The 26,571-nt window shown below is 41.0% G+C and overlaps 1 protein-coding gene across 1 annotated transcript in view; it reads left to right on the top strand.

Annotated features, from left to right (window-relative positions):
- The first annotated feature begins 2,726 nt into the window (after positions 1-2,726).
- ghrhra (growth hormone releasing hormone receptor a) overlaps positions 2,727-26,571 on the top strand; it is a 98,478-nt gene continuing 74,633 nt past the window's right edge. The window contains exons 1-2 of the mRNA XM_055228424.1: positions 2,727-2,773; positions 3,107-3,215. Of these exons, the coding sequence (XP_055084399.1) occupies positions 2,771-2,773; positions 3,107-3,215 (112 nt within the window). The 5' untranslated portion in view covers positions 2,727-2,770. The remainder of the gene's footprint in view (positions 2,774-3,106; positions 3,216-26,571) is intronic.

Below are 26,571 nucleotides of genomic sequence, written 5' to 3'. Positions count from 1 at the left end.
TTTATATTTCAGGCCGCTCAAATTTCAATGCTGCAAATCTAACTGTAATGAAAGAAACTAAAAGATAAAACACACAACTGGAAGCTCTTGATGGAACGTTATAGCCCATTGCTGACTAATAATGATGTGAAATGCTTGTTGAGGTAAACATGAAAAACCAAGGCGCCCGCGGCATTATAATAACATTTTCTGGGACAAATCTCTTCATGTTCTTTTGGGGGAAAGGTTTTAGAAGAGGGGTGCACAGAACTGTGTAGAATGCAATAAACACAGGCACAGCTTATGGGATGAAAGAGAATTCTGGTTTTATTGTTTATAAAAGCAGAAAACAGTGTAGCCTCCAGCCTCATGCAAAGTGTTAAAATGTCAAGTTACTTCTTTGATTTAATAATGAAAAAACACTTATATTGGTTTACTTTGTACCCTGTTGTATTGCGCAGGTCTATTTTTGTGTAGTAAATGCAATATTTTTCTTTGTTTTACCAGTATTTCGCGTTACAACTTGATATAACTTAAAATATTACATAGTCTACAGCAGGGGTGTCAAACTCAATTTCACCGAGGGCCACATCAGCAAAATGGTTTGTCTCAAATTTGCAAAGATATAAAGAATATATCTGTGTAAATGCGTAACTCCTGAAAAACTGACATTTTAAGACAGTCATACATTTAAATTTACCTTGCCTACCACATAAAATGACATGGTGGGCCGCATTTGGCCCCCGGGCCTTGAGTTTGAGACATGTGGCCTATAGTGTTCATTTTGTAGTTGTTTTCCCTTTTCATAGTAGTATTTAATGTGATTCGTGCATGTTTGTGTAACGTTTATACTTCTGCAAACTCTACCAACTGAGCCACTGTGATCCACTATATGCCCACTGCCCTGTACTTGCTTCGTCAGTATTTCTATTTCTCTTTTGTAGTCATTTTGCGCAGCGTTTTGTTGTGATGACCTTTACGACGACGTCAGCTCTCATTGGACACAGCAGTTTTCTAGCGCAGAGGTAGAAGACTTGTTTAATTTTAGATCAATTTCAGATCAATTTTGCAATTTAAAATGTCCAAATTACAACATAATGATCCACAGGCATCAGAGGTTATAGCTGTATATCAGACACAAGCACAGTATGTCTTCTTTAAAATGTTTGAACTTTTGTTAACTCAGCAAAGGTTGGAGTCAACAGCACAATATGTCAACTGGAACCGCAGGAGCGAGGGGGTACTCCGAATGAGAAAAAAATGAGAAATAGTTTTTGACCAGACTAGTATAGATAATGTCACTGCTGGGGTCACTGTCTGGGGTCAAACATTTTAACTCTTAAACCTTATTTAACCCTAATATCTGTGAATGATACAATGGACTGATATGTACTGGTCCTCTCATTATCGTATGTGAATGAGCTCGAGGATTTATTGAGTGCACTTGGACGCAGAAAGAGGAGAGGAAGGACAGAGGGAAAAGAGAGAGAGAGAGCGAGAAAGGGAGAGAGAGAAAAAGGAGAGAGACAGGGAGAGAGAGAGGAGAGAACAGAGGAGGAGAGAGAGAGAAAGAAGAGAGAGAACAAGGAGGAGAGACAAAGAAGAGAGAGAACAGAGGAGGAGAGTGAGATTGAGAAAGTGAGTGAGAGGGTGAGAGAAAGAGAAAACAGAGAGTGAGTGAGAGAGAGAAAAGGAGTGAACAGAAGAGGAGCGAGAGAAAGGAGAGAGAGAAAAAGGAGAGAGAGAGAAAGGAGAGAGACAGGGAGAGAGAGAGGAGAGAACAGAGGAGGAGAGAGAGAGAAAGAAGAGAGAGAACAGAGGAGAGACAAAGAAGAGAGAGAACAGAGGAGGAGAGTGAGATTGAGAAAGTGAGTGAGAGAGTGAGAGAAAGAGAAAACAGAGAGTGAGTGAGAGAGAGGAAAGGAGTGAACAGAAGAGGAGAGAGAGAAAGAGAGAAAGGAGAGAGAGAACAGAGGAGGTGAGAGAGTGAGAGTGAGTGAGAGAGTGAGTCCGAGAGAGAGTGCGAGAGAACAGAGAGAGAGAGTAAGGAGAGAACAGAGGAGAGAGAGAGAACGGAGCGAACAGAAGAGGAAAGAGAGAGAGAGAGTAAGGAGAGAACAGAGGAGAGAGAGAGAACGGAGCGAACAGAAGAGGAAAGAGAGAGAGAGTAAGGAGAGAACAGAGGAGAGAGAGAGAATGGAGAGGGAGAGAGAGAGAAAACGGAGCGAACAGAAGAGGAAAGAGAGAGAGAGAAAGGAGAGAACAGAGAGAGAGAGAGAGAAAACAGAGTGAACAGAAGAGGAGCGAGAGAGAGGAGGGAACAGAGGAGGAGAGAGAGAGAGAAAGGAGAGAGAGAACAGAGGAGGAGAGAGAGTGAGAGTGAGTGAGAGAGGGAGAGAGAGAGAGAGTACAGAGAGGGAGAACAGAGGAGGAGAGAGAGTGAGAGTGAGTGAGAGAGAGAGAGAGAGTACAGAGAGGGAGAACAGAGGAGGAGAGAGAACTAGGAGGTGACACGAAGTTTGCTGCTTGAACGGAAGACACTGAGGCGAGCGCTCATCTATTTCAGGCAGAGAGGGTGAAGCTTCACCGGAAGCAGCGGAGCGGTAGTTGAGACTCGGGTCGGTCCAGAGACGCCCCCCCCCCCCGGACGCAAAGGAGCCGAAAAAGCTGGATTTTACGCGCGCGCCATCTCTTGAGGGTTGTCGGGTCACGTTAGAAGATGGAAATAGAAAATAAAAAACGGGGAAAATGCGTATTCTTCATCCTATATTTTCACCTGTGCTATGGACTTATGGTAGGCTATGTGCCATTCAGTATTTTACAGTAATAAAAAGTTACAATAGTAGGACATTTTGGGTTGTTTTACTGCATTGCTTCCATAGTGCGTAACATTCCAGGATCTATTTATACAGGGACTGGACAAAAAAGATGAAATACGCCTTTGAAGTATCTCAATTTGGGACAATTTGATACTTTCATGCTTATTATAGTTACACAAAATACGACTCTCCATTACAGATGAAAGTTGGTCATCGTTTTGGATAATACCGCATTTTTACGCACGGATTGCTGGGAACATTTTGCTCTGTTTTACGATCTAACGAAATACTTTTGGGGTTGTTTGCAGGTGGAGGCGATCCATCCGGACTGCGCCATCAAGATGCTGCACCTGAGAGCATGGGAGATCTGTAACGAGACGAGAAGGAGCGAAACGCAGAACCGAAGCCAGCAAAGCGGTGAGTGAAATACGGATAGTGCGCACAGACCAAGACGCACACGCACTCAACACTCACCTGGTCAGAGCTGGGTGACATGTAAAAAAATTAGTCAGACCTTTTATGCATTTCAATTAACCGCAAAGACCTTTTACAGAAATAGTGTCATGGCCATTTAATTATGATGACCTTGATAAATGCAGCCATGTGCGTAGTTGGTTCATAATCATAATAGTGTCTTCATCAAACATTTGACTGGGAAATTACATCGTGTGTCTTTCAGAAATCACAACATCAAGCAATCCGGGTTATTTTAAGATATTTAGGCCTTCTATCTTTGGTTTCCTGAACAACCCTCCCTCATGCTAAAGGTTACAATAACATTTATAAACCTCTCCCTCCTCTTTTACAAGATACAACTGTAACTGTTATGGAGACGAGTCCCTCTGCTTTATTTCCATGGAGATATTGTTTTGCATACAAAGTTCCAGAGTATGGCATTAAACTGTTATTGCATCTACTTAATTATGGATGATTTTACTGCTCAAACTGCCTTGAAAATGGTGGTTTCTTGCTATGAACGGGGTTGCTTTTCCACAGATTTGTCCTGTAACTTTGCTTGGTAGACGTGTACTCTTGTCTGTCTCTGTTTTGTTGTGTCCTTGGGCAAGATGCTGTACTTTACCCAGCTTGCTTATGCATGCATGTAGCGTGTACGTGAGTGTTGGTTGGTGGTTTAAGGGGCTGTAGATGCAGATTAGCAGTCATGAGTTTGTCTAGGGCAGCTGTGGCTATAGAGATTGGAGTTTACGGACGGATAGGGTATCAATAGTGAATTGATTTATTGAGAAACATCTGAAACACATGGAAAAGCCCTATAAGATAATGCTCATATTATTATTATTCACCAATTTGTTGCTGTGTTGACTTGAAGACTGCACATTCACTCACCGTAGGGATGATTTAGACCCAAAGTTCCATGTCTTGTCAGTGAGTTAAAATCTCATATACACTTTAAAAAATGAAACACTGACCTAACCTGCCCTAATACGCCTATTATATCACCTTTTTTCCCATTTAAGTATTTTATATTTAATGAAAATCAACATATAGAGTTTTAATAGACCATTTTTAAAAAGCTTTGAATCAACATAAAAGAATGAAATAGAAAAAAGATGAGGTATGATATTTAAAAGCACCAATATTTCATTTATTTGAGTGTATTAAAGAGTTGCATTGTTCAAACACACAGGCTTGGTTGTTATTGGCTGAAGAAGACCTACTGCAAATGTAAGAGACCCCTATACCTAAAGAAAATGATAAAGCTCAATATGTGCCGTTTGCTTTCAACAGTGAACTGCCCGTGTTACATAGGCCTCTTCCCTCTGTCTGAGATTATAAAATTGAATTCTAGTGGGCTGTGGGTGTAGACTGAACCCACAATAGGGGCAGGGAAGCATATCACTCTGTCAATGGATCTTATAGGACAGAGCGAAATGAGTTTTAAAGCATTTGATGAAATACAATATACACAGGTCAATACTATTGTCAATTATCCATTTTTGAAAGTACCATTTGCTACAGTCACTATAGGAAGATCTGCAACATGCTTGTTTTTGTGTGTCTTTGCTTGGAATGTTACACAATATGGCATTAAACATATCTAAGCAGGCGAAATCACGTTACCAGGTCAATTTACAGGTCAAATCTATGCATTTCTTTAGCAACGGAAAGCATTTGTAATGGATTAAATGCAAAAAATGTTGAATGCCTTCGTGTGGAACATTCCAAGCAAAGCAATAATATCTCCATGCAGCAAACAGCAGATCCCACGCTAGAAAAGTCACGTAGTGTGTCTTTAACTTATAATCTGTCAGGATAAGACATTTGACTTAGAATCACTCAGAGCTTCCCATTGTTCCAAGTCAAATTTATTCATGTGATGTTTTTATATATATTAGTGTATTTCTAGAGCCCTGGGCAAATGTTCCCAAAATCATGTCTCATTACTGTGAAAATACTAAATAAATATGAATTGGATTGACATTATAAAACAAATCTACTTACTTAAATGTAACAGAGTATTTTATGTCCCACATGATGGATGCCAATATATATATCTTTTTTTTTTTTAGCTGCAGGCCTAAAAACAAGCCTGTAGTCAAAAATGCAGTACTCACAATGGGTTCAGAACAATGTTGTGTAGTTATCTCCATGCTCAGCTAAAAGGATACATTAACGCTTTCTTGTTATAATGGCTTTCCTGTGTATTTGTGTTCTCAGTTTTAAGTTTTATTGATTTGTGCATCCTTGAGTAATCTTGTAATGGCCTGTACTTTTGGTTTAGCCACTCACATATAATCTATAGAGTTTTAAAGTGAACAGTGAAAAGTTCCATAGCAAAACCAGATATCTCCATTTTGAAGTGTTTTTCTTTTTGTTACCGTGTTCTAGAAATATTATTAATGCCAAAAATGTAGTGTGGATTTTATCAAAAAGGGATGAGATAATGTTTTGATAGCAGTAAAATACATTTAGGTTTTGAAAATATTACTAAACTAAGAGTAATCTACAAGCCTCCAATTACTTCAAATGCCACTTGTCTGTTTTTGCAAATGAATTCTCCAAGTGTCACAAAACATTACTAATAAAATATATTGGCTCTACACTTTCTGAACAGTTTAATTTGACCTTGTATAGTGATAATAGCTGTGATTTCTCTAAAGATTGTATATATTTGTTTTGCCACGATTGAGCAGATCTCCTTGTGATTCTTTGAAAAATGTAGACAATTTTCCTATTAATTTTCAAAAACTATTAAAAATGTTCTACTGTGCAATGCCGTATTTGCCACATGAAGTTTTTTTGTTCACATGACAATAAAACAACAGTTGTCCCTAACTATAACATGGTCCACCTTTCGTGGTCTCGCTGTTTCATGGATTTTTTGTGTTCTGCATCCTGATTGGCTAAGGGACTGTAGACTCTTGTCAATCAATCTCCTCCGTCCCTTGTGTCCAGTACAGTATAGAATATGTTCAGCCAAATTTACATAAATGTTGGATCGCAGTGTGACTCTGAAGTGCTGTATGTTTGCAAGTTTTCTCCCCGACAAAACCCACAATGTCGATGAAACGTTCTGCACCGACAAAGGCATCGACGAAGGTTTGAACTTTGAGAGTGTTTAAACAAGAGAGAAATGTGAGAAAATGTTAATGCCTGTGTGAGAAAAGTATATAAAGTGTGTGGTGAGAGGTTTTACAGCCTTAAAACAGATATAATAATTGTAAAAAATAAAGCCAACTACTTCTACGGGTTATTTTTAGAATGTAACCCTGGCGATAAATTCTTTTTCTGAATTTTTTTTATTGCTATTTACAATGGTCCAAATGTAAAATGATGACCCATACGTGAAGTTAATACATGAAAAAGCAGAGTAGTCTTCTTTATTTCCTGTCTTAAGCTTGGCACAGTGATTAGCACAAGTGATGTGGTGTCCTGATTAACTCTAAATCAACAAAAGAATCAGCACAGAAGCAGAGGAGGCAACACAAGTGAGAGCTTTGTACACATAAAAAACATATCTAACATATATCTTTTATTTATTATTATTGTAGTGCAACTTTTTATTTCGATTATGCGTCATTTGAAAGGGTAAACACACTCCTACTCTCAGTTTGAACTATTTTAAACTGATCTTAGTCTTGGTCATTTCTGTTTGTGATTAGTTTGTTGATAAAATGAGTTCTCACATCGGCTTCGGTCATATTAATAGCCTAAACAGTAAAAAAGCCAGTCTTTTGAGCTACTTTTTGAAATGAACGGATCCAAAAGAGTTGGATTTCGTAAAAGACCCGAAAGTCTCATTACTAGTTACCACTGCAAGGTTTTGGGTTCTATTCTTACACCTTGTTTTCTGTCAGGAGCTGTTTCATCTTTGTTCATTACTGTCAGGTAAAATCCATTTAAATCCCAGCAGGCAAATGTTAAAATGAGATATAAAAATATTCCCTTCATAATCTTTCCGTAATTTCAATATAATTCTCACTTTTCCTGTTTAGATCTTGCATTATCCTCTTCCCTCCACTGTCTAAAGACATCTCTGATCAAAGTCAATGGCTGAATCAAAATGGCCTCCAGCGGGTGAATGGTTGTCAGATAAAGTGTGTCTCTAATTAACTAACTGGGTTTAGTCCAACGGGGGTCTGCCCTGGACGAAAAATCTATTAGTTGTGTTGTTTTGTACAAACATTCATCATCTCTCGTCTTCGTCAGCTCAAAGGCATAATATTCACAAATTCAATACAAAACAAAAACAAAAAAAAAGTCACAAAACAGAAATCCATGCTGTTTTAATCCATAAACAAGACAATGTGACAGCATGATGGGGTCATTTAGAAGTCACACTCAACCAGTTACATAACGATCTGACCACTTTGCTTTCTCTTTAAAACACATTAGCATTTTTAGCCTATAGCTGTGCAATAACCTAAACTTGAACACTACTGCGTCTGATTACAATACATTTTCTCAGTATCAGTAAAAGTTCAAATTTGGAAGGTTATTTGCATGTTTTTGTCGCTGATGTGATTTGCACTTGAATTAGGGTATGACTGAGTTACGAAGAGTCCAATTTTCCAATTTCGACAATAAGTTAGTCTGACTTGCCAATACTACACACTTTTTTCATATTACAAATGTGGTTGTAATTGGGTTAGCAAAACAAATGATGGAGAAATGACTGTTTGGGTTTGTTGAATATGTTGAATTGAACCGTGATGGATCTAATTTGCATCTACAGTCTCAAGTTATCAGTTCAACTCATTGTGGATGGAAGGGCATCTGATGTAGAACAAAATCTGTGGTAATTGATGAGTAAATGCAAACAACCCGCAGGTTAATCTTAGATCCACATAGGTATGCAGAGGTCTGTAGTGTCAGACCCCAGTTTAAGGACAATGTGATCTACCTAAATGGAGTCAACACATCCTCTACAAAATAAAATAACAAAACATAGCTATTTTGAAGATGTTCAAAATGTGCCCTGATCCTGTTCCATGGACCCGGATCATCCCTTTCCTCACTTGGCTGGATGACCCAATACGTGGCTAGGATGGCCCCCACCCTACCGTGGATAAGCCCCCCTCTGTGCCTCAGTTGAGTGCGCTCTGGCCCTACAGTCTTGAACTCTATCTGCAAATGGATGTGCATTAGTCCTGGACACATCTGCAGCCGTCCTCTCTCCTTCACTGTGGTTCTCCTTGAGGTTTCTCTTTTTCCCACTGTTTTCCAAGGGATGTTCCGGGACAGTTATCCATTTGCTTGTTTGATTAATCTCTCGGTTATTGACTAATGTCTGTTTCATTTTTGATTTTCTAACTTTCTGTTGGTTAAATCAATTATCATGTTCAGCCCTAAGAGGCAACTGTGATTGTGATTTTGGACTTTACAAAAATAAACTGAATTGAAATGAATCAAAATGACCATACTGAGAGTGTACTGATGACCATTTACCAGAAAACTGTCAAAAAAAAAAGCTGACACAGTGAAAAGGAAAGAAACAAGGATATATTGTGATAATTTGCATTAGAAATAGATCGATATAGGAATTCACCGATATATCTGGCTGATATTTGCACTTTTTAGCTTATCGGCTATCGGCCTTAAATCTCCAGCACAGGCCGATTTTTTTTTTTTTTTTTTTGGGGGGGCGACCTGGGGGCTGCCTAAAGAATACACATAAAATTTTATTTGAATACTTCAGTGTGGTGTGTGCTTTTAAAAGGGCTTGAGGGAAGTTTGTAGTAAATTGAAATGACATAATTTGGGAAAATAATCAAAATCGACCCTACATATCGGCCTAAAAAAATATCGCCAGATCATATCGACCATTAGTTTCTCTGGATTCCAAAAACAATCGGTATCAGTCACTCTCTACTTTACTCACACATTTTACCACATCAACTGCAAAAAGTATCTAAGTATCATTCTGGAGAATCCAAAATCCAAATATAATTTGGGATATTCATTTTTGTCCATCTTTTTTGCCATCTGCCGCCATATTGGTTCTAGTTGCTAATGTAAACAAAACTCAGAATGAAACATGCGACTGCCAGAATATCAGAGTTTTTGGTCTTTTAGATTACTTAAATTCTGTGAAAAGCCATAGAAAAACAGTGTTAATAGAACCAATATGGCTCTGGCTGCCCTGATATCCATGTGTTATCTAAACTCACTACCATGCGTTACGTTAGTTGGCAAAAACCTACGGATAAGTCCAACCCTCACAATCCAAAACCATACTTTCTGATATCATATTGCCCTATTACCCTACACAGACTAGTATACGCCCATGGACCACTATGCAACCTAAATTATCATTAGGGTATTTTTATCGAGTCTATTCCTTAGTATCAAAATTGACTTTAAAATTTTAGTATTGTGACAACACTAATATACATCTATTGTGTGTTTGTGTAAGTATAGAGGGCACTTTATAATGAAACACTTACTCTCAGGTGATTATGGTGCCAAAAACACTTCTGGAATAAAACTGCAGGGTGTCATTTTGAAGTGAATAACATCTGTAACCCTCTGTAATTTGAACTTCATGATCCTTTTGGTCCCTGTTTCAAATACGTGACTTTACATTAATACTGGAGCCCCACTGTTGCTTTGCCCCCAGTCTAGCCTTGAAATTCCTCCTTGCCAGTTGACTTTTGTCACCCTCGTATTCTAATGATCCACATGGCTTTATGGAACAAGCACACTAAGTCTCTCAAGCATCCCAAAATAGCACTTCTTTTGACCTCCTTGGAGGAAAAATTGAAAGATTAACATTGAAGAATTGCATTATAATGAGTTGGTGTGAGATTTGAGTCATCACTAATTGGAATACTCCCTGTACTGTTGCCTTTGGGTAAAACACATAGTAGGATTCCAGTAATGATGTTAAGATGATATATATCTTCAATGCCTATAGGAAAGGGATGCGTTCATGTGTTGTTACAAATGTGTATATAAGTAAAACTCAGCAATGCATATTCTTCACTTGGTGACAGTAGTTCAGTTTGTAGAGTGTTTGGCCACTGATCTGAAGTTTGGCGGTTCAAATCCCACTTTCGACGTACATATCATTGATTGAGCTGCCAGATACACTGACCCACAGGTTGGCAGTGTGATTCCAGCTCCCACAGATGAATGCTGTCATTGTGTCCTTGGACAAAACACTGAACCCACCTCTGTCTGCGTACACTGGTGTATGAATGTGCGTGTGAATGGGTGAGTAGTTCCTTGGTATAAAGTGCTTTGAGTGCCTTGAAAGGGGAAAAACGAGCTATATAAAAATGTGACCATGTACCATTTCCTCTTTTTGTTTAATTTGTGTGTGGCGCTCCCCCTATAGACACAAATCCAGTTAACTCCTGGCTAGAGTTATCAAAAGAGAAAAATGGTCTGATCTAGAGAGAGGTCAATGACATTTACCATTTATTTTAAAATACTTTCAGTGTGGAAGTTTATTGGACAGTACAACAGTATTGAGCCATGGGAACAGAGGGACACATTAGAGACATTTGATTATTTACTTAACAGAATGTGTGGTGGTGTGGACGCCTTTTGCAGCTTTTTGGGGTCTGCATGAGTAAATGTGTGAGACTTGTATAACTGATGGACACTGGCAAATCCAGGCTTTAAAGATCATATACATTTCCCAAAAAGTCATTGCATATATTCACCATAAAGTATGAGTCATAATATTGAGATTTGGAAAAGGTCCCTATATACATAAATAATGCGCTTGTGACTGATTCCCCCATTAGCACTGAAGGATGGATGAAGTTTAAATATCCAGATCAGTTAAACTTACTTGAGTAACTTTGCAAGAAATTGTACTTCCAAATGTCTTATACATTACTTTAAATATAATATATTTTATATATCCACTTCCTGGGCACCTGCATCACCCAGGATCTCAAGTGGGAGCCGACCATCAGCTCCCGCATCAAGAAAGCCCAGCACAGGATGTTCTACCTGTGGCAGCTGAGGAAAGGCAAGCTGCCGGTCCAGCTGATGGTGCAGTTTTACACGGCCATCATTGAGTCCATCCTCACCTCCTCCATCACTGTGTGGTTCGCTGGGGCTAGCGCCAGGGACAGACAGAGACTGCAGCGCATTGTGCGCTCTGCTGAGAAGGTGATTGGCTGCAGCCTTCCATCGCTACAGGACCTGTACGTCTCCAGGACTCGGGGGCGAGCAGGCCGTGTAGCAGCCGACACTTCTCACCCTGGACATGGGCTATTTGAGCCACTTCCCTCTGGCAGGAGGCTACGGTCCATTGGGACCAGAACCTCTCATCGTAAGAACAGTTTCCTCCCCTCTGCCGTTTGTCTCATGAACACTTTATAATATTTGCACAAAACAGGACACTATAATATCGGCCATTTTAATAAGTCATGTTTGCACTGTTCTTCTGATGCTGCTGTTGTATATATTTTCTACCTGTAAGTATTTTATTTATTTATTTTTTTAGCATATCTTTTTAACTTTGTGCATGCCCTTATTTGTATTTGTATTTATTCAGTGTGTTTTATGTTTTATGTTGCACTTTATCACCGAAGTAAGTTCCTAGTTTGTGAACTGTGTTCACAAACGATGGCAATAAAAGCTTTCTGATTCTGATTCTGATATTAGTAGTATTGTTTTAATGTAACAGTGATTACTTGAATACAATAGTTAGCTATACAAAGATTGCATGATTATGAACCTTGGCATAGAAGCATCTCTACTATAAAGAATTTCAACCTAGAAAGACTCAGGCAGACATGAAAGAAAAGTATTAGTAGCCTTAATTATGGCTTAACCCTGGAAGAAGACATTACGATGAAGGGCGTGCCAGTTAGACGATGTAGGAGATGTCTTCTCCCCGGGGGCTGGACCCTGCAGGTGGTCGAGGTGAGCCTGAGGTGAGTGATGGGACGATGAGATGATGGGGAGCTGCGGGGATGCTGGGGAGGAGGTGCGGCACAAACTGATGTGGCCAGGTATCTGCGATGGAGGTTTAAATAGGGCAGACTGGGCGCTGGTTGGATAAAGAGGACGAGCGGCGAGCAGTGGGGAGGAGTAACAGAGGAGGTGATGAAGGCTGAGGAGCAGATAAACTCTGGAGAGCTGTGAGTGAATGGGAGCGTAGTTAGATCTTCCAGGCAGAATTTATGCTAGCTCCATTTTATCTTGATGTCATTATAATATATTAAAGTAGAATATTGAAATAAATGTATCTCCAAAACTTGATTCTTATTTGGCCTCTTGCTTGGATGGAAATGTTGTTCCTTTGGTGAATGTTCCAAAGTGTGATTTTAACTTTCTATTTCTATGGAATCTTGCAGGTGATGCACCACCCCCAAAAGTATTGATATTTTTTGCATGAAAATCAAAGCTTTTCAAACCTTAGTCAGAGTTTAAAAGCAACTTCCATCTTGTAAAGGGCCAAACTCTATGTCTCTCAGTAGATAGATAGATAGATAGATAGATAGATAGATAGATAGATAGATAGATAGATAGATAGATAGATAGATAGATAGATAGATAGATAGATAGATAGATAGATAGATAGATAGATAGATAGATAGATACTGTATAAACCTGCACATAATGATTTTTATATTAGTCTGGACTGGGGGGGACATATGTATGGCAGATCGGTAGCCGTATATTGTAATTGTTAATTGATATGTGTTTTTTAATATGTGTTCACCTGCTCAGGGACTGCAGATGGAAAGTAGCAGTAGCTAAATCTGGTGCAAATCATCTTTTCCTTGTAAGATTAATGAATTTGTACATGGTCCCTGTCAAATAAAGAATAAAGAAAGAAAGAAAGAAAGATAGATCGATAGACCTTTATTGTCCCAAAGGGGAAATTTGTTTTCACACACTCTGTCAGTATGTCAAACGTATGTCTATTATCCTTGGGCCTGTGCGGTCAAAAGATCATGTCACTGCTCCATTTTATGCTGCTTTGTGTTCTCTGTGTGCTACAAAGTCATTCTGAATGTCAAGACTAATCCTAAATGAAATGACATTCACTTCGCTACCTGCCTCTGCTTAAAGGCCCATGGAAAACGCACACACAAGCCCCGGTTATCTCAATATAAAGCTTTAAAACTAACCATCAAAAGCAAGAACATGGTTATCAGTTATTAGAGCTTGAAACATTACTTCAAATCCAACGTTTTGGATACAATGGAGGAGATGTTTTTTCGAAATTCATAGATGGTGATTCAGTATCTTCCTGTAATTAAAGGTTTTGTCAGCCTGTCTTTGTTTCCGAGATAGTTGCATTGTGAAGTTCTTGGAATGCATACTTTTAAGAATACGATTATGTTTTTTGGCAAGTACAGTGCATAGTCACAGATGTTAAAAACTCACTAGCATTGGCTGAAAATGAATGACTTAATACCCCCCTGGAGACACCTTTTGTGTTTCCAGGAATGCTGCATTATACCACCTGATTGTCTCCATGGAAATGTAATTGCTTCGTCTGAAATGCTTCACGGTGTGACATTGAGTATGCTTAAGTAACTTGCATTTATTCAAGGTGTTCTTTAGTAAAAATATACCTTAAAAATGCTTAATGTGAATGGACTTCTATATCCACAGATCTGACCTGTTCCTTGGCCTAACGTTACCTGTGTGTTTTCATGGAGATAGATAGCAAAAGAAAATTTCAATTTCTGTCAACTGGACAAAGGTTTTGGAGTGCAGATGTTTCGCAACGGAAGAGAGGAGCTGACTATACTGAAACTAACACACGTATTTGTTCACAGTTTGTTAGCTCGGTCTATTGAGCCACCTTAATTATGAACTGTACATGAGTCATGTTCAGAAGCCCTTCATGAATAGAGTAACAACGAGGTCAGTTACGTCGCCCGGACTGGCGTTACCGGGGCCCCACCCTGGAGCCAGGCCTGGGGTGGGTGCTCGGCAGCGAGCGCCTGGTGGCCGGGCCTTTCCCCACGGGGCCCGGTCGGGCCCAGCCCGAAGAAATGACGTGGGGCCGTGGACCCACCACCTGCGGGAGGAGCCATGAGGGGCGGGTGCGGAGAGATCCGGGCAGCAGTCGAAGGCGGGGACCTCGACGACCGGATCTCCGGACATGGAGACTAGCTCTGGGGACATGGAATGTCACCTCGCTGGGGGGGAAGGAGCCTGAGCTTGTGCGGGAGGTTGAGCGTTACCGGCTAGATATAGTCGGCCTCACCTCCACGCACAGCTTGGGCTCTGGAACCCAACTTCTTGAGAGGGGTTGGACTCTCCATTTCTCTGGCGTTGCCCGCGGGGAGCGGCGGTGAGCTGGTGTGGGCTTGCTCATTGCCCCACAGCTCAGCCGCTGCGTGTTGGGGTTCACTCCGGTGAACGAGAGGGTCGCGTCCCTGCGCCTTCGGGTCGGGGACAGGTCTCTCACTGTTGTGTCGGCCTACGGGCCAAACAGCAGTGCAGAGTACTCGGCCTTCTTGGAGTCCCTGGGAGGGGTACTAGACAGTGCACCAACCGGGGACTCCGTTGTTCTCCTGGGGGACTTCAACGCCCATGTGGGTAACGACAGTGACACTTGGAGGGGCGTGATTGGGAGGAACGGCCTCCCCGATCTGAACCCGAGCGGTGTTTTGTTATTGGACTTCTGTGCTAGTCACAGCTTGTCCATAACAAACACCATGTTCGAGCACAAGGGTGTCCATCGGTGCACATGGCACCAGGACACTCTAGGTCGGAGGTCGATGATCGACTTTGTTGTCGTGTCATCTGACCTTCGACCACGTGTCTTGGACACTCGGGTGAAGAGAGGGGCTGAGCTGTCAACTGATCACCACCTGGTGGTGAGTTGGATCCGCTGGCGGAGGAGGAAGCCGGACAGACCTGGCAGGCCCAAGCGCATTGTGAGGGTCTGCTGGGAACGTCTGGCGGAGCCCTCTGTCAGGGGGGTCTTCAACTCCCACCTCCGGGAGAGCTTCTCCCTGATCCCGGGGGAGGTTGGAGACATGGACTCCGAGTGGGCCATGTTCTCCACCTCTATTGCCGATGCGGCTGCTCGTAGCTGTGGTCGTAAAGTCTGTGGTGCTTGTCGCGGCGGCAATCCCCGAACCCGGTGGTGGACACCGGAAGTAAGGGATGCCGTCAAGCTGAAGAAGGAGTCCTATCGAGCCTTGTTGGCTCGTGGGACTCCTGAGGCAGCTGATGAGTACAGGCGGGCCAAGCGTGCCGCGGCTCGGGCAGTCACAGAGGCAAAAACTCGGGGTTGGGAGGAGTTCGGGGAGGCCATGGAGGAGGACTATCGGACGGCCTCAAAGAGATTCTGGCAAACCGTCCGACGCCTCAGGAGGGGAAAGCAGTGCTTCACCAACACTGTTTACAGTGCGGGTGGAGAGCTGCTGACTTCGACTGGGGATGTTGTCGGGCGGTGGAAGGAATACTTTGAGGATCTCCTCAATCCCACTGTCACGTCTTCCGAGGAGGAAGCAGAAACTGGGGACCCAGAGGCGGACTCGTCCATCACCCTGGCTGAAGTCACTGAGGTGGTTGGCAAGCTCCTCGGTGGCAAGGCTCCGGGGGTGGACGAGATCCGTCCTGAGTACCTCAAGTCTCTGGATGTTGTGGGACTGTCTTGGCTGACACGTCTCTGCAACATCGCGTGGCGGTCGGGGACAGTGCCTGTGGAATGGCAGACCGGGGTGGTGGTCCCTCTGTATAAGAAGGGGGACCGGAGGGTGTGTTCCAATTACAGGGGAATCACACTCCTCAGCCTTCCCGGTAAGGTCTATTCCAGGGTACTGGAGAGGAGAATCCGACCGATAGTCGAACCTCGGATTCAGGAGGAGCAGTGTGGTTTTCGTCCTGGTCGTGGAACACTGGACCAGCTCTATACTCCTCGAGGGTTCATGGGAGTTTGCCCAACCAGTCCACATGTGTTTTGTGGATTTGGAGAAGGCATTCGACCGTGTCCCTCGTGGTGTCCTTCGGGGGGTGCTCTGGGAGTATGGGGTCCGGGGCTCTTTGCTAAGGGCTGTCCGGTCCCTGTATGACCGGAGCAGGAGCTGTGTTCGCATTGCCGGCAGTAAGTCAGACCTGTTCCCGGTGCATGTTGGACTCCGCCAGGGCTGCCCTTTGTCACCGGTTCTGTTCATTATATTTATGGACAGAATTTCTAGGCGCAGCCAGGGGCCGGAGGGGGTCTGGTTTGGGAACCACAGGATTTCATCTCTGCTGTTTGCAGATGATGTTGTCCTGATGGCTTCTTCGAGCCAGGACCTGCAGCAGGCACTGGGGCGGTTTGCAGCCGAATGTGAAGCGGCTGGGATGAGAATCAGCTCCTCCAAATCCGAGGCCATGGTTCTCGACCGGAAAAAGGTGGTTTGCTCTCTCCGGGTGGGTGGTGAGTCTCTGCCCCAAGTGGAGGAGTTCAAGTATCTCGGGGTCTTGTTCACGAGTGAGGGAAGGATGGAGCGGGAGATTGACAGGCGGATCGGTGCAGCGTCTGCAGTGATGCGGTCGCTGTATCGGTCCGTTGTGGTAAAGAAGGAGCTGAGCCGGAAGGCGAAGCTCTCGATTTACCGGTCAATCTACGTTCCTACCCTCACCTATGGTCATGAGCTTTGGGTAATGACCGAAAGGACAAGATCGCGGATACAAGCGGCTGAAATGGGCTTCCTCCGCAGAGTGGCCGGGCGCACCCTTAGGGATAGGGTGAGGAGCTCGGTCACACGGGAGGAGCTCGGAGTAGAGCCGCTGCTCCTACACGTTGAGAGGAACCAGCTGAGGTGGCTCGGGCATCTGCTCAGGATGCCTCCTGGACGCCTCCCTAGGGAGGTGTTCTGGGCATGTCCCACCGGGAGGAGGCCCCGGGGAAGACCCAGGACACGCTGGAGGGACTATGTCTCTCGGCTGGCCTGGGAACGCCTTGGGGTCCCACCGGAGGAGCTGGAGGACGTGTCCGGGGTGAGGGAAGTCTGGGAGTCCCTGCTTAGACTGCTGCCCCCGCGACCCGGCCCCGGATAAGCGGAAGAAAATGGATGGATGGATGGACATGAGTCATGTTTTGCATAATTGTTCAGGCCCCTAATGAGCGCTCTCACACCCATTAGCATACAGGCTATCACTATTACTATTGTTTTCCTTGTTTTGATTTAGGTCTGAGGATGGAGTTATAAATAAAACCTTGGATAAGCGACGAAACTTTAGTCCAGTTGACAGAATTGAATTTTTCTTTTGCAATGGATCATCACCTGGACGACTGAGGGATTACACAGATATGGGGATAGATGTTGAATGCCTTTGCGTGAAATGCTTTATTTGATGTAAAAAGTATTAAAATTGGGTCCCCAGTGCTCTATATGTGTATATCATTACGCAAATATGGTCCATAGATAGTTGCTTTGAGTATGTAGGGTATCTGTATCTTATGTTGGGGTCATGAGGTTGTGGAATTGTGCAATACTTGAGAATACTTTCAAACTTCCTGCGTCCTGACTCTGACCTTAAGCCACGCAAATTATTTATCTTGTCTCTGAATGGATTTCGCAAAAGAATCATCTGAGTAAAGACAAACAAAGCAGCGCTGGCAACAAGATCAAGTCAACATGAAGATTACTCTGCCAAGTTTGTTGTGAAAACTCAGTTCAAAGTTATTCTGCAAAAAAAGTTTCAAAAATACAATATTATCAACGAGTAAAAATTCTAGTGAATGTTACAGGAATTTACATTAACAGAATGGATCGTGACTGTAATGTTTGCCTCAAAATCTGATAAAAACACAGCACATGGTTTGCATTTTTTGAAATCCCCATGCCTGAACAAATGAAAATAACAGTAAGATGCAGATACTGTTTGATGTATAGTATAGAGTCGCACAGTGATTAGTTTTCCCATCCCACAGTTTGATTCACAGAAAATTACAGCCTTTCTGTGTGAAGTTTGCATGTTCTCCCTGTGTCTGCATACTATTCATCCCCTCAAAACTCCCCTGTAATATAGATTCTGAATCTCCAAATCTGGTTTTAATTATGTGAATCACTCCTCTCCTCTTCATCTATGGAGATCTCTGTAGATATGCCCTTCTGACCAAACAAACTCAGCTATACAAGATAAGATAAGATAACTTTTATTTGTCCCACAATGGGGATATTCCAGTGTTGCAACACATAGTTTAAGTACAGCAAGAGAATAGAAATATGCACTAAAAAAATCAAGATAAATAATGAATACAAAATATACATTGTGCAAGTATATTCAAAGGCTACAGCAGTATATATAAATACACGTTTTCTGATAGTATTTACAGGGGATTGTCAAATATGAAGTGAGATACGTCTGTGTATTTTGCTTATGCTGCGCAGTATTTTTATGAATGGATTACTATCAATCATGTAACTTGTATGGATGTAATGGATGGTTCTCCGTGATCAGAGAAAGGTCAAATAAAAATGACATGTAGCAAAAAAACCTCTTTCACCACATCAAAGTTTGTCAATAAAACATGAGCTGTGAAACAGGCCTGTGTACGATTACAATACAATACAATACAGTAGGAAATGTTCTGACTCAGACAGTTCATATAATCATGCCATTATTCACATTACATGTAACTAAATACATTTTCTGATAGATATGTTAGCATGAAGGCTGCGAGATTAAATCCAATCAAATCGAAATTGCAATTTGAATTGACATAATTAGCAAATCGCAAAGGCTGCATTTTTTGAAGTACCATAATTTCCTTTCCAAAAAACTAAATATCCTGACTTATTCTGCATAAAAAATGGCAAATGCTATACCTAGCACTATAATATAATTGATTTCCTTTAAACACAAACATCTATGGTAAAAAAAAAAAAAAAAAAAAAATATGTAATTGTTAATTGCAACTGTAACTGTAATTTAAAGTCACTATAAAAGAGCTTTGTGGAAATACAAGTTTAATATGAGACATTTTGAGCCAACAGTGGTCAGTAAATAATCGTATTACACTAGTTTATAGACCAACATCGAATATCAGCAAAATCGATATCTTGGAAGCCGATATCCGATCTGATCATACCAGTATTATATTGGTGCATCTCTAGTAAAAACCTCTTTTATCCTGTAAGCACAAATTGGGCCTTTACCACATGTTTTTGTAGATGTAACACCATATTTTATGATTATACTATACTATATATTTAGAATCCATACTATACATCCGGCGTTCTGCCTGTTAAAACTATTATACCTGAGCCTGTCTGCTCATAGGGAAAGTCTGCTCTGCCTGAGTGCTTTGAAATTATAGGTTTGTTTTAAAAGCATACAGATGTTCCATGGTGTTTAGTAGACCATTTTCAACTGAAACTGAAAAAAAAACCAAAAAAAAAACTTAATAACTTGAACAATGTTAAGTGTTGGCTAAATGACAGGCTGTTTTTTTTGTTATGCAAAACATGTCCCTTGATAATGAGACCAAACAAAACTAAAATTCTGGAAAAAAAAAAAAAAAAAAAAAGAAAAGATTGAAATTTGCCTGTTGATGATAGTCGGAAGCAGAGGTGACATTATTTGAATTGAAAAGTCAACGAATAGTTCAACAGAAAGGAACTGTTATGATTTTGTTTTATTACAGAGACTTTGTATATGACTTTTAACTAATTTGGCCTCATACATATATGCAACTTTATCCATGAATTTCACAGTGATAGAAATTGTTGCCGTCGCACTAAACATTTCAATCTCAGTACCTCAGTATCTTTTCAATGGTGAAAAGCACTAAAATCGGCGCCTATGAAAAGGAAACTGAAACCCATGAATACTAAGAACCCTCTGTAGGAAAATTTGGCATTTAGAATTTTTTCATGAAAAAAATCACATACAACACAGACAATTTACAAGTATACACAATGTACATACACCAACTCTTTACACAATCTTGTTAGCCTCAGTAACAGAAAACACAGTCATTATTGAATATACGGTACATGCATTTTGGCTGTAAGTTTCTATGTATGGATTGCATGTTGGTGAAGGTACAAATTCATCATCAGAAGGTGACCCCATCACGTCTTGCTTCAGGCACAGAGCAGATAGACCTGCTGCTGTTGTGTGTGTCCTTGGTAATGTGGTTGTTTATAGCTGGTAGGGCATCTTACATAAAAATAGTGCAGTTAGTTCACTTTTAGGCCATTGACAAAAAGTGAATATAATGTGCTAATAATGGTCTTGTCCATATGCTGCACTGTAGATAACTGCAGTCATGGCCTCTTACTGTACACATTAGTTTTGCAGCCTTTTAGGTTTAAACCAACTGGATTTCAGCGTTGAAACTGGCGACCCAAATGAGAGACTTGCGTGAGGCTCATTCTGCTTTCTGTTTGGATAATAGTCTTCAGAACCAAAATGAAACATCAGGGGAAAAGTGGAATGACTTTGTTGTTTGGTCATAACTAGATTTTTCACTTGGTCGTCATTGAATGTGGGGTTGTGTGTTTGAAGATACACTTTGTTCCTTCATCATAAGATTTCCCTTATGTGTACCAGGCAAAGTTAATAACCCACTGTTGCTATGAGTCAGACTGTTGTCGTTCAATTTCCCCATCCCCTTTTCTGTTGGTACACATGAGTTAATTGTACTAGTCACACAGTTCAAGTGAGGTGTGTGGAAGCCCAGGTGTTGAATAGCCAAAAGATAGCTTTATTCACAGAGACTATACAAAGAAGTACATTAAAGGAGTGTGACGTCAGCCATAGCATTCGGCTCCAGTCAAATGAAACTCATTGAGGTTAACAGTTATAAGACGGAATTTGGAGCTGAGTTCCAAATTTGGAATTCCGACCGCAAACATCAGAACAACCAAAGAGCCAATTCGGATCGAACCTGTTGAAGGTAATGCCCCTTCTTGCCCTCACTGCTGGTTTAGCAGGGAGCAGACACTTAGCAACACTGTCAATCAAACCTGTTGCTAACGTGGAGAAAAAAGGTGTCTGATTTGTCTGTTATCAATGTTCATATTGTGATTTCTGGGCACAATAGTTAAATAAAAATACCAGGATCATGTAGAGCGGGTTAATATGAACATTTTAAGACCAAAATGACGGGCCTGACAGCAGCAGTTACGGAGAGAGGGGGAACAGTTTTTCAATAGAAAGTGAATTGGAGCTAGAGTCGATGGAGCTGGAAGTGCACCCACGCTCACTTTCTATTACCTATGTCCATTTATATATACAATCTATGCTTACACAATAAAGATAAAATCTCATAATCAGACAGACAAAACAAATAACTAATCTCTTGTTGTTGTTTTTTTGCAATTACGATTTATGTTTTGATTGAAGCAGATGCATTTGAGAGAAGACTGAAATATGAACTGATAAACTAATACAAGAATCTTACATAACACGATCATAAGGGCTGTTTGTGTTGTTTGCTAAGGAAATGATGTTAGCTAAATAATTGCATTCTGGCTAATAGTCACCTACTTTAATGCGGTTACAGTTACAGTACAGTACAGCCAATTAGAGTGAGAAATGTGAGAATACGACTGGTCAACATGTCCTCTTCGATAAGATACTACGATTTTCCCCAGAAGTCTCCATTAAAATCATTAAGCTCTTATTCAAAAAGCTGAAATTAATCTCTTTGGCAGACCTTCGTTTAATGGAGATAATGACTCCCTAATGTTGATGAGAAGAGAGTGACTCGACTTAATTTTCTTATCATATTTTGTCTTAAGAAACAGTTATATTTTTCAGTTTTTCTATAGGCAAAGCACCTATTATGATCAAAAGGAAGAAGTAACAAAATATGTAAATATATATCTCACTAATTGCCACCAAGTTACAGGTCAGATCTGCAGAGAGGCAACCCCACTCACATGTTTTTCAAAATATTTCTTGAGCAATAAAACAGCTAATTGAATAAATGAAAGAATAGTTCATTTTGGTGCCATATTGTGGAGCATTCCAGGCGGAGCAATAGTCAAGCAAATGGAGGATGAAAAGTGAATGAATAACTACAATGGAAAACGTCTTGTGTGTTTCAATAAGGGGAGAACACAGCGCTATATTAATCCAAATAATTGCCTGGAGATGACAAGTCAAAGCAATGTTCACATCATTTGAACAGTAGTGCACTCACTGCCTTTAAGTGGGTGAAGCAGATGTGGGGTTATAAACTTTAACTGCAGAACTGTCTGAAGAGGCCTGAACGTGGAGGTTAAAGTGTCCAGTGCAGTCACGGTGCTTTATATAAGAGCTTTATGCAGCTCTGAGGTCATCTGGGTTTAGTCCTGGTTCAGTCCTCGTCCTAGTTTGGTCCTGTTTGGTCCTTGGTCAATCCTGGTTTAATCCTGGTCCTGTTTTTACATTTAAATTTTGCCTGGAATGTTTCACAGCATGGCATTAAAGTCATCTATCTCTGTGACAAGATGGGTTTAAAGACTTTAGCTGCAGAACTGTTTGAAGTGGTCTGAACAGGGAGGTTAGAGTGTCGAGTGCAGATAGTCATGGTGCATAAGAGCATCATACAGATGTGAGGTCATCTGGGGCTAGTCCTGTTTCAGTCCTGGTTTAGTCCCTGTTTCAGTCCTGGTTTAGTCCCTGTTTCAGTCCTGGTTTAGTCCCTGTTTCAGTCCTGGTTTAGTCCCTGTTTCAGTCCTGGTTTAATCCCTGCTTAATCCTTTTCTTGGGTCCTTTTTTAGTCCTGGTTAAGTCCTGCATTAGTCTTAATTTGGTCCTGAATTAATTCTAGTTTAATCTTGGTCCTGTTTTTCTGTTTCATTTTTGTGTTTTCATTTTTCCTGGAATGTTTCACAGTATGGCATTAAAGTAATCTATCTCCATGGAGATGTGCGGTTAAAGACTTCAGCTGCAAAACTGTTTGAAGAGGCCTGAACAAGGAGTGTCTAGTGCAGATAGTTATGGTGCTTTATATAAGAGATTTATAAAGCTATGAGGTCATCTGGGTTTAGTCCAGGTTCAGTCCTGGTTTAGTCCTTGTATGGTCCTAGATTAATCCTGTCTTTTTCCTTGTCTTTGTGTTTGAATTTTGCCCAGAATGTCCCACAGTATAGCATTAAAGTCATTTCTATGGAGACCAAAAGGCAAAACCACCAGGTCAGATCTGTGAGAGGCAAGCCCCACTCACTGTAAGGCAGCATGTTTTTAAGGTATTTTTCTAGCAATAAAAACATTTATAACTGAATAATTGAAATATGTACAAGATTAATGCCATACAGTGGAACATTCAGAGCAATAACATTTCCATGGAGACAAGCAGGTGGTGATCTCCCTACCAGAAAAGTTACATAGTGCACCTTTTAAATATTATTTTGTAATATCTAAGTGTGTGTTCCCAGTAAACCCATCTAAAATGACCTGATATTCAGGGTCATATGGGTCCAGTCTGAAGCTCAGCTGTTCATGGTCAAAGTACAGTTCTGGCTTTGTACAGCTGTGAACCCTGAGTCCGAGGTCATCATCGTGCTAATGGGGGCGGAGCAGCCATCTTTGTGTCCTGGCGGGGGGTGGCCTGTCTCTTCATGGGGTCCACATCTCCAGGGACCTGCTTCGTGACAAACAGAGCAAAGTAGCACAACAAGTCTCTGCTAACGATTTATTGTTCTGTGGATATCAGTGCAGACAGGAACATGAAATAAGAGAAATAAGATGACTTCATAGCAATGTTCCCTCTAATTTTTCACGAGTCTGAGCAAACACAAACTCCCTGAGCGGTCCCATGGACCACTGTGATCAAAATCAGACGTGCACACTGTGGTCATGCTGCATCACATCCATCCAAGTTAAATGGTTTATTAAAAGAATCAAATTACCGCATTTACATTTGTGTTATAAGACTTTTAATTAAGTGCTTTAGCCACTTATACAATGAAAATTACAAAAATCTTGCTCATGACCTGTGCAGTATGTTAATGCTATTGGAAGTATAAATATTTAATTTTAACTATGGCAAAATATGAGCTTCCAACCAAACCAAGCCAACTGTAAACTCCAATGTTGAAAACACACTTTACATTTTTATGATAAAGCTCTGACTTGTATTATGAGTATAAGCCACTGTGTGAAGCTTTTGCTGTGTCTGAGTGAGATTGTCCTACTGTGTCTGGGAGACAGTCCGTTAACTCTTTTTCAGTATATGACATGATCATTTGATTTTTACAACTCATGAACTAGTGACAGTCAATGACCAATACACACTGAGAGGAATCTGTACATAACATATCAAAACACAATATAATGTGTATTTGTACATAAAATATATACAAAACAAGTGGTATGGGTCAGATTGGCATAATGATTACACATAATACACATATGACCCACAATTAAGTCAATAGCAGAATAAACCACGTTTACCGATCAGGAACAGCATCCAGTCCATCAAAACATAAGGTCTTCTGCTCCTGAGTCCACCATGAGATCTTCACTCGGTTCCATGAACCGCTCCAGGTCCAAGATGTCTCTAGTTTAATTTGTACAAACATCCACAGTGTCCTCGGTCACGTACTTCCTTTGTTTTGTCCGTTTCGTCATGTTTAAAACGCAAAACTGCTGCAAAACAATGCGTAAAATTACGCAATTACGCGTGCGTAATTTTACGCGCGGATCTTTGCCCGGGGGCGGGCCGTCGGAACGTTCAGGGGTTAAACAGCACTTAGAATCATTAGCGAGTTTTCACTCCACGTCGGCCACATCGGCTAAAACACTGGTAGCGGCGCATGAGGAGCCTGTCAATGACGTGGATAAGCTGCGCAAATACGTATGTGAATCACATAATTGTCTGGAGCAGCTCGTCCCCGGTCACACTCACTGACTCACATTGAAAAATAGCGCAGAATGAATTGTTGTGTGTTTATTTTATTTTCAATTCCGGTTCGATTTTTTTTGTGCGCAGGGCAGATTTTCTGTGCGCGGAGACCGTGTCAGCAGTGCGCAATTGCGCACGCGCGCAGCTTAGACGGAACAGTGCTTCATAGTACAGAGGTGGGAGGTATGTGGTATCATGAATCATATTTGTTACTTTAGATATTCAACATTAAAGTACAGTAAGGTCGTCAAAAGTATCTTATACTAATTATATCTGATACTAATCAGACCTAAAGCTAGTATTGAAACTAGAATGAACCGTTCCTGAATAGCTTTAGAATGATCTTGAGCTGTATCAGAACAAGTATAATGGTACGTTCACACCGGGATGTCAGGGGCGATGTCATTATCCAGAAAATATAGAAAGACATCAGCTACAAACTAGACATTATTTTTCCTCCGCATCATGGGCGCCGTGGATTCACGTTGGAGGCTTATGCCCTCAAATGAAGAGACATCCAACTAGAAGCATCCAAAGCAGCATAGACTAGTATACAACCATGGACTGCCATGGAACCTACCTGGACGACTGACGGATTACACAGACATAAAACCGCATGCTAATAAAAGAAAGTACTATGATTTTCTAAAGAGTGTTTTTTATTGTTATTGTGGTATCGAGTCTTTATTCCTGAATATCAAGATTGAGTTTAAAATTTTAGTATGGTGACAACACTAGAATACAGTCTATGAAAAAAAAACAACAAAGAGAGCTGATTTCAATAAATTAAACAATTAGAGTAAATAGTTGGTAACACTTCATAATAACTACACCTAATGAAGGAATACTAGTTCAAGAATGATTCAGGCTTACTTAACTCTAAAGTAGTTACGAATCCTTAATTATAGGGTTGTTCTTGTATCAATACTGGTATCTGCAAAAACTTTGATACCGCATGTTTCAGGTATCAGTATCCATGAGTACTCAGACCTAATCACCGATCTGATACCACTTTGTATTTCCAGAATGACAACCCTGAGCACTGGCGTTGTTGACGTCTATGGCTAATGTTACCCAGAGCAGTTTAACAGTGGAGGCTTGGCAGACACTTGAAACACGCTAATAATAATACAGTAAAGACATTTGTGTAACCTCTTTGATACCTTCTTTTAGCCTTTGGAGTAGATGCTGAACTTACAGCGAGTGCAGACTTAACTATGGAGAGTGCAGCCAGGACTTTGTTTACTCTACATAATTAGCCATGTGCTCCAAGGATGAGCATTTTTACAGGCCTCATGCTCTAGGGTAGAAAGTGACCAAGTAGAACAGTACATCAGCACAACTTATCATCAAGACCATTACACATTTGACTCTGATACTTTAGTCCCTAAATTCTAATTTATTTTTATAGTTATATTTTTTGCTCTTGTATTGTAACAACACTATATGGTATCAGACTAGTATCAGTGAGTACACTACGCCCAAGTATTGGATTGAATCAGGTTAAAACAAACAACAACAACACTGCTTAATGACTAC

Source organism: Periophthalmus magnuspinnatus, chromosome 17 (genome assembly GCF_009829125.3).
Source record: "Periophthalmus magnuspinnatus isolate fPerMag1 chromosome 17, fPerMag1.2.pri, whole genome shotgun sequence".
NCBI classification, from domain to species: domain Eukaryota; kingdom Metazoa; phylum Chordata; class Actinopteri; order Gobiiformes; family Gobiidae; genus Periophthalmus; species Periophthalmus magnuspinnatus.
The sequence above is the reverse complement of the archived record's forward strand: the minus strand, read 5'-3'. Positions and strand labels throughout refer to the sequence as shown.